The sequence below is a fragment of the Cebus imitator genome, unplaced genomic scaffold (assembly GCF_001604975.1).
Source record: "Cebus imitator isolate Cc_AM_T3 unplaced genomic scaffold, Cebus_imitator-1.0 Scaffold51, whole genome shotgun sequence".
In the NCBI taxonomy this organism is placed as follows: domain Eukaryota; kingdom Metazoa; phylum Chordata; class Mammalia; order Primates; family Cebidae; genus Cebus; species Cebus imitator.
The window spans coordinates 4,586,603-4,598,717 of NW_016107366.1; the positions used below are offsets into that span (position 1 = coordinate 4,586,603).

Here is a 12,115-nt window from a genome sequence, read left to right on the forward strand (position 1 = left end):
TTCATCATTTGGAACTTGTAGGATACCACATCCAAACCAAAAAGAGTACTTCACTGAGGACACAGGTATTTCCTTAACAAGTTCAAACCTGAAACTGGGATGACATTTCAGATCACACTGCCCTTTTCTACCCCTCAAAAATTTGATACTCAGATTAAGAGTATCAACAGACTATTTAGGATTTAGAGAGGAAGATGCCTCCAAAACAAACCCACTTGGAATTTGTCGGTAGAGCCAAGGATTTTACCCACATAGGGGACCACAGGAAATGACCTACACTGAGATGTGTTTGGCATTTTTGAAAGCGGGCAACTCTAAGCTGGACATTTGGCAATGAGAGAGGATACAGAAAGGAAAACCTTGTTTTATCTGTTTGGGTGTCTTATGTAATCTTAAAAGTTATTAGCTGGCAGATACTACCTAGCCCAGGGCCTGATGACTAAGCTGGTTCTCGCCTTTCTAATCGGAGGCCTCTGCCACAAACATGCTCTGCCAGATCATCAGTCAGGCCAACATACATCCAAGCTTGATACCTGTTTTTATATTTGTTGGAGCTGGAGGTACGAGAGCAGCACTGTATCTCTTGTGTTTGGCATTATTCAATCTAGATGTTAGTTGGGACAGAAAGAATAACCCAGAGCCCTGGAACAAACTGGGTCCCAATGATCAATACAAGTTCTACTCAGTGAATGAGGATTACAGCATACTGGAGAAAGAAGGTCCAGATTTCTAAATGAAATGTTTCACTATAAAGCTACTTTAGAATGAAGGTCTTCCAGAAGCCATCTGCACCATTTTCCACTTAATCAGGAAATATTTCTCCTCTAAATGCATGAAATCATGTTGATGCAATCTACTGGAGATTACACTGATTAATAAAGAACTGAAACTTGGGGGAAAAAAAGCTATTATCCAACTTGATGCTCAAACTGGAGTCTGGAAATCTGAAAGATCATCTTCCTCTTTTCATGTGGCTCTTATTCCTGCTGGTCAATGGATTTCACTTCTCGTGGTAACATGTTGTTCAGCCATCAGATTCAGCTCAGTTCATATTCTGAATCATTGCTAACTCTAAGGGTACGTTTTTCTGTTGTGGCTACAGCATCATTATGGTAGCAGTTATAGCACAGATTGCAAAATACAAAGAAGAATCAAACTGCATTCTGTGGGCCCGGGAGAATGTCAGATGTGTATGTGCAAAAGGGAGGAATGGTAATGTTGCTTCATGCTCGATATCCTGGAGAGAGAAAAGGGTGACTTTCTTTTTTTTTTTTTTTTTTTTGAAATCTAAGTTTTTTAATACCACCTTTCAATCACTCACACGTATCTTTCTTTATATTTTAAAATACTCAGCCTCACTGCTTACTGAGTGCTTGCTGAAGGGAGAAAATTCCATTTTAAAGATATATTCACTTTACTGATTACTGTGTAATTTGAATTGAGTCATGATTTTTTAGTAAATGGAGGTGAGAATCTCAGATTAAAATCATCGTAGACCATGATTTAGAAGTCTACCAAACAGCTGGTTTCCTTCCATTGTTTTAGGATAACAGGAAAACATGAGATTGGGGTGGTGTCTGCTATTAAATGGAACCAGACAATATGAAATTCAATTCTCATGTTGAGACATTCTGTATTGTGGGATGTTAAAAGCATTTCCCAAACTTCTGTTTGACCTGCAGAATTGGAGATTCTCCAATTAACTTACCTCCCTATAACTTCAAGTTTGTTTCACAAAGCTTTGAAAAGTAAAACAGATAATTTCATTTTCAGATAATAAAAAATCTGAATAGCAAAATAATTGCTTTTAAATGTACAGCAGTGTCTATTCTAAAAACACAGCCTAAATCTATGTTAGAAAAACTTTTCAAACAATAATGCTTTTTATTAAATTCTCCAGTGGTTGACTTTCTTTTTAAGTTCCAGCTTCTATTTCACATAAGGCAAATCATCTACTTTTTGTACAATGAGTTGTGAAGTGGTGAAATGTATCTACTTGCAGAAAAATAATTCCATAGGTGTATAACTGCGTATATTCTTTGTAATTTATAGTCTATACACTGGGATAAAATTTAGAAATCATAAATCACTTTTTCTTATGACAGTCCCCCACCACAGATGTCAGACATCAACTTTTTCCTAAAATTTAAGTACTTTAAAAATAGGTTCAGAAAAAGGCATATTGCTTTTTTCCTTACTGCTAACAAGAAGGGGATCTTGATCTTCAGCAGCTTGCCAAACCAGAAATGCAAACTAATAGGTTATCTTCTTGTCTCCTCCTTTTCCTGAGCTTCTTTTAATTTCCCACTCAATATCTTCTTTTCCCTGCTTTTCTGTCTTCATTTCCATCTACCTTCTTTTCAAAAGGACTCACAATGACTTTCAAAAACATATTGTATCATGTGCACTGTGGTGGGCTGACTAATGCTCCCCAAAGATATCTATTTCCTGTGAATATGTCACCATACATAGTTTTTAAAAAGCCCTTGCAAATGTGATTAAGTATATTGACATGCAGAGATTATCTGGATTATATGGGTAGGCCCATTATAGTCACAAGTGTCCTTATAAGAAGGAGGCAGGAGAGTCACAGTTAGTAGTCACAGATGTGGTGATGCAAGTAAGGGGTTACAGTAATGCAAGGAAGTGGCTCAATGAACCAAAATGTGTGAGAGCCCTAAAAACTAATACAGACAAGAAAATGGATTCTCTCCTCAGAGCCTCAGGAAGGGACCAGCTCTGCTAACACCATGACGTTGGATTACTGGGACTGATTTTGGACTTCTGACATTCAAAGCTCTGAGATAATAAATGTGCGTGTTTTTAAGACACTAAAGTTTTGATAAGTTTTATAGCTGAAGCAGGAAACTAGTAAAAAAGACCGAGAACAGTTCCAGATTAAAGAGACAAAACAAATAAATGCAAAACATAATTCTGGATTTGATTTTGAATTAAAGTTTTTTTCTTCTGCTAAAAAGCATATTAGTGAGACAAATGATGAAATTTAAACAAGGGCTATATATTAGGTAACATATTTTATTAATATCAATTTCTCAATTTTAAAAATTAAATTAGGGTTGTATACAATGTCTAGAATGTCTCTGTGCTTAGAAAATAGACGAGGTAATTAGAAATAAAGGAACATTATGTCTACAACTTATTCTCAAGTAATCACCCCCTCATGCACACACAAATATTGTGAAAGTTATCAGAATCAAAATGGAGTCACTAATGTCAAGAAAATTCCAACAAATAAAGCCACAGAAAGCCATGAGTTCTCACGTTTCTATGGCTGATAACACAAAAGGCTCTACAAAAATCACAACTTTGAAAAAGGCCATTGCAATCGTAAACAAAAAATATTTCTGCACAGACATCTGCCCAGCAACTGCCTGTCCAACCTCAAAATAGTGTTGCCCTTGTGACAATAGTCGAGTATCTTAGTAGTCAAGTATCTTAATAGTCAAGAATAACTTCAAAACAATTATGGAAGCCTTTTTTTCTTTAAAAACCTTTGCCTTCCTTTAACTCCTTTAAGCACAAGTATAGTTTACTATCCCATGCATATTCTCACTGCAATGTTCTATTCCCAAATACACATTTTTTTTTCTTTTTGAGAGACTGTTACTTAGATTGATATATATGATATCAGAAGTGGTATCTCAAAAGATCACTATTGGAGGAAATTGGTGGCATTTGGAACCAGTGTGCAATACTCACTTGAGCCCTTTGATCCCTCCACTTCCACAGCTTACCTTTTTGGCCCTTATGAGCTGAGCCTCTTTCCTTTGGGCAGAGGCTTTTTTACTTTATTTGGGATCTGGTTTAGATAAGGCTGCTTTAACAAGGAATCTTACATCCCTTCTGGGCTATAAAATACTTTGTGTTCAGTCTTTTCTGGTACGTCCTTTCTGGTATAAAGACAAGAATACTCTTGCTTTCTACAGAATTTACATTCAGTCTGTGAGGCATGTCTTCTCTGGGTTGCATGCCTAGTTTAGTATTTCGTTCAATCCGCATACCTGGGTTAAAATTTTGTGAGTACTCTCACCTCGGCTTCCTTTGATTACATTTGACTCTTTTCCCTCACTATTTCTGAAAATTTTCTGGGAAGAAGAAAATAAATATCCTAAACAGTAGACACAGGATGGCTAATTAAAAGCCACTAGAGCAGTCACCAGCATCTAAAACACCAATTTAACCCTCTGAGATTCCCTGGATTTACAAGATTTATAAGGTTTTGTGCCCTTAAGGGATTAATAAGAAACAATGAAATTCTCAAATATCAAGGCATGCCAGGTTTCCTGGGACTCCAGCTGGCTACATATTATGGCCTATTCTTGTGCACATGTTTAAACTAATGGGAAAATTACATCAAAGAAAATTCAGAGCTCAAATGGTCATTATTTTAAAAACCTGCAACTATAGAGTTAACATGTAGTCTTTTAAGTTCTATATCTCTCTATTTTGTTCTTCCTACTTTAAATATGTTGGCTTTTCTACTGGTGGTGAAATAAAACTCACTGCTATCTCACTGCTCTGGCATTCCAGCCAAGATTGAAAAAAAAAAAAAGAATTCTTAAAGGGCTTTCAAATTAATGCCTTTACAAATTATAATAGCTCAACAGCAACTAACAACATAGACACCTTCCAAAAATATATATTTAGGTTTGCCTGATTAACAGTTGTATACAATGATAAAACACTTAATTCAAAAATTAATATTCTAAAAAAATTATTAAAATGCTTCCCTGCCCTCATGTGCTAATCAAACAAAACAGACCAGCAAACAAAAGACGGATTTGTTACTAATTCAAAGTACCTTGGAGATATTTTTCTGATACAATTCAGCTAGTCCTCCCCACAATGCAAACATTGAAAGTTTAAGCCTAAACTCATTTAAAACTGGGCAAAAAAGGAGTAAAAGAGATTTTTAAAAATCAAACTGCCCTGAAAAATGTTTTACCCAAAATTTTGGTCCACAGCCTTAATTACCAGAGCAAATAAAGTTTAGCCACATGAACAGGTTCCAATTTTATCAAAAATACAATTTGGATCCAACTATCTTTTATAAACTGATGAGTTTATATTATTATCCCTAACTAAAATTCTAAAATAAAAACTATAAGCTCTTTGTTTTTGTGTATGTATATGTCTAAATATATTTATACATATGTAGATGTATTGTGTTATATGTTGTGTTTACATGGTAAAATCTGGCTTAGTTGACCAAAATTCCCGTAAAAATTTTTATTTATATAAATGAGCACTCATATAAAATATAAAGTTATTAATCCAAATGCTTTTTAGTTCATATGACTTAAATAAATCTTTAATAAATAAGCTGGTTTTTAAATTATTGATAAAAATAAAAATGTCTTCAAAATTGTCAACATATATTTTCACCTGGATTTACTGATCAGACAGCTTTATATTTTTCTCTTATATAGAGAAGATAAACAAAACAAAAAATTAATTACATAAAATTAAATAATTGATACAAATAATATTCTTATGACTTTTATTTAAAGCATTGTTGGCTCTTTACTCAAATGTTTTGATTTCCAGATTTAAGAAAATTTTCTCTCATAACCTATCTGTAGTTTAGAAAAACTTGGGAAAGTATACTTTTGTAAACAAAGATGAAAATATTTGCTTTTTCTTCCTAGTTGATTCTCCAAAAATTTAAAAACCATTCATAAGTATTTTTATTTTTACTTACATAATTTCAGTTAACATCTGCTCTCTCTTTATAAACAAAATACCCTTTAAAACTTTGGTTATATTACCAAGGCTTTAACTAAAATGTCATATTTTTAAATGCACATAAAATGCCTGCCTTAAGAATTCTCAGCCTTAAAATGAGTAAATAAAAAAATTGTCACTTCCTGTCATGCTCAAGAACTTAGGACTACAAGTAAAATCTAAAGTTGGGCTTCATTTGGCTTCCTAGCCTCAAACAGTTTTAAAATCTAAAATTCTTATATGATCAATATTTTAAAAAATAATATTATATATCTCAAAAAACCCTATGGTATACCTGTCATTATACTATATCTCTGTACATTGTTTTCAATCTTGTTATCTACCTATAGACTGGACTAGATCCTACATTCTCCTGAATATAAATAAAATAAAAACTGAAAATAAAAGCTGCTTTATTCATAGAGCCCCACAAACTAGAATTAAATTGATTTTAAGAAACAAGCCTTGGCCAAGGACGGTGGCTCACGCCTGTAATCCCAGCACTTGGGGAGGCCAACGTGGGTGAATCCTGAGGTCAGGAGTTCAAGACCAGCCTGGCCAACATGGTGAGACACTCTCTCCACTAAAAATACAAAAATTAGCAGGGCATGGTAGCTTGTGCCTTTAATTCCAGCTACTTGGGAGGCTGAGGCAGGAGAATTGCTTGAACTGGGACCCAGGAGGCAGAGGTTGCAGTGAGCTGAGATTGCGCCACTACACTCCAGCCTGCACTACACAGCAAGACTCCATCTCAAAAAAAAGAAAGAAAGAAAGAAAAGAGAAACAAGCCTCATGCCTAAGATATGCACCACACAAAAGTTCACCAAACTGCCCAATGTCATGACCAGAGACATTCAAACTATAAATCAAAAATAAAAATTAATGGTTAATGTTTTCATGCTATAAACAGCTTTTATCAAGATGTTAATATAAGATTCCATATCATAATGAAACTTTTGCCCCCTTAATGCTACCTTTTTCACTTGGCAAGATCATAAAATTTCACAATCAATAGCTTCTACTGGTAACTTTACAAAACTTAAGAAATTATTTAGTACCCATTAGTTAAACTAAAAAAATGTTAGCACCATTGCTGCTACTACATACTCTACCTAAATAAATTTCCTTAAAAAAGTTGAGACCCATATACACAAAATTTTAAAACGGGCTACATAGTTAAAACAGGGCTCATGTAATTCTCTGTGGTCATTTATTTATTCAATTAGTTATCTTTAAGCCTTAATTCATGGCTCAAAACCATTGTATAAACTAAGATTCTCATATTACTATTAATTTTACTTTATATGTTCCCTTTTTAAACTTTATATTTGTCACTTGTTAAAATTTTTACAAAAGTGCAACTCATAACACAATAATCATGGCCCAGTACTTTTAGATGATAACAAAAGACTACAAAACAGACAAAATCAAATTTACTAATGAACTCCATGTATACTTAGCCTGAAAGCCACTCCCTTAAAACATACCTTGTTGCTCAAATATGACTAAATGGTTTTAACACTGACTCATAGTCACCAGTGACTCCTCTCATAGCAGAACGAGACCAACAACTAGAACAGATCTATCCAGCACTGAGAGACAACAAAACCTAACTACAAGATGATTAATTAATCAATATTGCTTTCATAGAAAGATCTTAATCAAAAGGGGGAAGTGTGAAAGTTGTCAGAATCAAAATGGAGTCACTAATGTTAAGAAAACCTTGACAAATAGAGCCAAGGAAGGTGAAGAAGACAGGGCTCTCATGCTTGTATGTATGATAACAAAACAGACTATAAAAACCATAGCCATGGACCGAGATCATCACGACCTTAAAAGAAAAAAGTACTTCTAAAAGGACATCGGCCCAGCTTTTGCCTGTCCAAACTTAAACGAGAGTCATCCTTTGTAGGAGCTTGGTCAGGGTGGTGGAAGAAACTATAGGGAAAGAAGCTGGCCTTTTGAAAGATCAGAAGGCTCTGCAAAGCCTCGGGCAAGAATGAAGCTGAAGGCAGCTGATTCTCTTACCCCGAGGTTGAGGGCGAAGAGTAGATAACGAGGGAGTATAAAGAAATCTATCTAGATAAGTTTACTTACTTATGTCATCTGGAGACCGATCTTTGATCATCCATGCACAAGACTGCTCCTTGCATGGAGGGAAGACCGTGTTAATTACCCAGAAATTGTGTTGGCTCCAGGCCTTTAACATTATACCAGTACTAAATAAATATAAGCAGCTCTGGCTTATCAGGACTGCTCACTCTGCCAGCAGTCCCCCAGCTACTCTTTCACACTCTGTACCTGTGTCTGAGTACTCCTTTCATCCATCACTCAGCCAGAGTCTGTGGGACAGACTCAGCAATCCTTGTCATTGATCTTCGTAGCCAAGGATAATCATTTCAAAATAATTGTGTAATCAAAACAAAAAGGAAAAACCTTTGTCTTTCATTACCTCCCAGAATATGCACTTAGTTTCTATGGCATGCATATTGCCATTGCAATGTTCAATTCCCAAATAAACATCTTTTCTTTTAGAGAGGCTCTCTCCGTTATTTAAGGTGACATACAAATAATACATATGTGTAAAAATAAAACGAACAGGATGAAATATTACCTTTGGAGAATTTTTAAAATCTTTACAGTTTTTTTCACTTTTTTTTGAAGTCTGAAGTTAAATAAAAACAAAAAGGTATATCATCTTAATATGAAACCAGACCTTCTAATGATTTCATCATAAATATAATTGAAACAAGAATTTTTGTAATTTTGGAAAATTTTACCGAGGACTTGTAGGACCACAGGAGGGATGGTAGCCAATACTTGCATTCTGCCCCTAAAATTTTATGCAATATCTCTTCCCACTCTGCTCTGCACCCATCAGCAGGATGGGATGATTTTCCTCTCTTTTTCTTCAGGCCCAGCCGTGCAGGCCTATAACGGTAAATTGTACCTTATCTGCCTCTGAAAGTAAAGTGAATCCAGAAAAGGAAGAGAGTTGAGGACAGAATCCTCCTCTTTGAGAGTCTATAAAGGAAGGCTCAGAGCAAATCAATGTTGCTACCATTACTTAAGTCTTTTCTATTTTCAACAAACAGCATTAATAATACTTGCCATTATTCTAGGGTCTCAAATTTGTAAATTTAGCACCCTAGAGATTGAGCCTTCATTGTATTTTGTGGGCCATTAGGGCAATCTGCTAAAAAAAAAAAAAAAAAAAAAAAGTTTTTTTTCAAGAACTGGCTTCCCCGCCCCCATCTTTGAATGAGTATGAGTAGCTACTATTTTACATCTGGAAAGAAATCCTAGAAGTATGAGATTAGGAGCCATAGGTGATTGTAACCTAAGTGAAGAACTACTGGTTTATTTATTTTCCACACTGTCTACCTGAAATTTTGTTAACAGAAACTCTGCCCTATTTTCATTATCATCTTTCGTAATTTTTGCTTCCTAGTCATTGAGAGCTATGCATGTTTCAGTATGTCTCCCACTGCTTGTCATTAAACTAATTGATATACTAAAATTTTCAGTGTGATGCTGTGAAAGTTTGATGTCTTCACTTTCACTCAATGAAAATTTGAATTATTTGAAACTGCTGGTAGCTAGAAGAGAGACCTTGAAATGTTCCCAACACATAGAAATGATAAATAATCAAGGTTATGGATACCCCAAATCACTGGCTTGATCATTACACAGTCTATGCTTGCAACAAAATATCATGTGTACCCCAAGAATATGTAAAATATTATGTATCAATTTTTAAAATCCTCCCTTGATATGTGAATTTGGGTAATCAAAAGTCAGTCACGTATTTGGGGAAAATCTTTGGGTTTGTAGAAGAACAAGAAAAGGAGACATAAAATGTCAATTACCATTGACATTTAGTAGCTGGTAATTTTATTAGCAACTAAATATATTACTTGCTTGAGATATCAAAGGGCAGCTTGGAACTGGAAGAGCAGTTTAAGGGGGAGTTTAGGCAGAAAACTCCAGAAGCAAAAAGGTAGAATAAGCCTGAGTATAATTTCTGCCCAAATGCATGACTAATTACTAATCTACTTAGTCACAGGAAAGATACTTAGGGGGACAGTCTAAAAAAGCAGAAGCTGAGGGAAGAATCAAAAATCAGCAGAGATAGTAGCAGCTACAAGAGACATATGGTTTGAAAGTTGAAATTTGAGACCAGGCAAGTCAACTGCCTACTAGAACAAAAACCCAACAATCTTCAGAAAAATATAAGAGAATTCAGAGTTGCTACAATATATTATCTACAATGTCCAGTCTTCAACAAAAATTTATTAGATGTGCAAAGAAAAAAAAGCATGGGGATGCTAGAGACACTGTTTTGATATCACAGGCTTTAAGACAAAAATTACTGCCAGAAAGAAAGTTATTTCATAATGATAAAAGACATCACAATCATAAACATATATGTGCCAATCAAAATCACAATCATGTATGTGCCAAAGCAAAAAATATATGAAACAAAAACTTATACAATGAAAAAAAGAAATAGACAATTTACAATTATGTGTTTTTAACAGGCTTTTCTTATAATTGATAGAATTGAAGAAAATCAGTACAGAATATGATGTAAACGACACTAATTCCTACACAGATCCTAGCTGATGATTAAACACAACACCCAATAATTGCAGAATGTACCATCTTTTTAAGTGCATAAGAAACATTCCCCAAGACAGGCTATATTCTAGACCACTAAAAAAAAGTCCCAACAGATTTTAAAAGAATATATAACATCACACACTGGGGCCTGTTGGGGGTTGGGGGACTAGATGATGGATAGCAGGGGGTTGGGGGATAGGGGAGGATAGCATTAGGAGAAATATCTAATGTAGATGATGGGGGAAAGGACGCAGGAAACCACCATGGCATGTGTATACCTATGTAACAAACCTGCATGTTCTGCACATGTATCCCAGAACTTAAAGTATAATAAAAAATATTTTAAAAAAAAAAAGAATATATATATGCATATACATGTATATGTATATATCTCTCCTTTAAGATTTCATTCTTGGGCTGGGAGCAGTGGCTTAAGCCTGTAATCTCAGCACTTTGGGAGGCTGAGGCGGGCAGATCATCTGAGTTCTGGAGTTCAAGAGCAGCCTGACCAACATGGAGAAACCATCTTTACTAAAAATACAAAATTACCTGGGCATGGTAGTGCATGCCTGTAATCCCAGCTACTCGGGAGGCTGAGGCAGGAGAATGGCTTGAACCCAGGAGGCAGAGGTTGCAGTGAGCCAAGATCATGCCATTGCACTCCAGGCTGGGCAACAAAAGTGAAACTCCATCTCAAAAAAAAGATTTCATTCTTTAAAAATATTTATATATCCTTTGCTATTTCATATATATTCTTTGGGTTTTTATGTATATACATAGTTAATATATTACATATATTAAAGAGAATAAAATTAGAAATCAATAAAAATATAGAGAGAAGCCCCAAATATTTGAAACTTTAAAAATACATGCCTAAATAACATGCATAAAGAATAAATTACAGGAAAAAGTTGAAAATATTTTGATCTGAATCAGGTAGTTAATACTACCTATTATTGTAGATGTTAATCAGCTTCTTTAGTCAAGTAGGGCTTGTTTAATGGGCCTATGTACTAAATGGCCATGTCAGTAGGGACAGATTCTGAATGATTTCAATAATAGGACTGATCAATTTCAATAATACACTGATTTTGCTACTGTTCATGTTAAGTGCTCAAACTGTCAACAGCAATGATCAAATGCTGGTTGTGGGATATGGCATTATTTCCTAGAAGAACCAACCAGCTACCTGGTGCCAGGTTGTTTTTATTGCACATCTAATATCATAGGGGAATAACCATTTGTCCTCTGTAGAGATATTCTGGTTAAGAATTTTCCTTCCTAGGCCACAGCACTTCTGCTAATACCACTATTCATGGACTTACAGAATAACCATACCATTGCCTTGTTCTACCACAGATTACCTTTGCTCAGGGGACCCATTTTACAGCCAAAGAAGGAGTATGACAATTAACTAATATCTTTGAAATTCAGTGGTCTTACCACAGATCCCATCATCCAGAAGCTGGTACTATTAAATGGTACAGTCGTCTTCCAAAGGCTCAGTCATGACACAAGCTGTGAGACAACACCATGAGACGTTGAGATGCTATCCTCAAGAACGCAGTATATTCCTTAAACCAACAGCCAATGTGTGGCATAATTTGCCTATAGCCAGAATTCAGACGTCCAGGAAGCAAGGATATATTCTTCTGACTATTACAGGAAAATCTTACTATTGGAATAGTTTTTTCTTCCAAGCCCCACAAACTTAATAGATTGGGGAACTCTAATATCCAAAGAAGAA

General features: G+C 35.1%; 1 protein-coding gene across 1 annotated transcript; it reads left to right on the plus strand.

Annotated features, from left to right (window-relative positions):
- Positions 1 to 484: 484 nt before the first annotated feature.
- On the plus strand, positions 485 to 893 carry LOC119471120 (cytochrome c oxidase subunit NDUFA4-like). The gene has a single exon (XM_037738230.1). The coding sequence runs from the start codon at positions 485 to 487 to the stop codon at positions 731 to 733; it is 249 nt and encodes an 82-aa protein (XP_037594158.1). The 3' UTR covers positions 734 to 893.
- Positions 894 to 12,115: the final 11,222 nt, after the last annotated feature.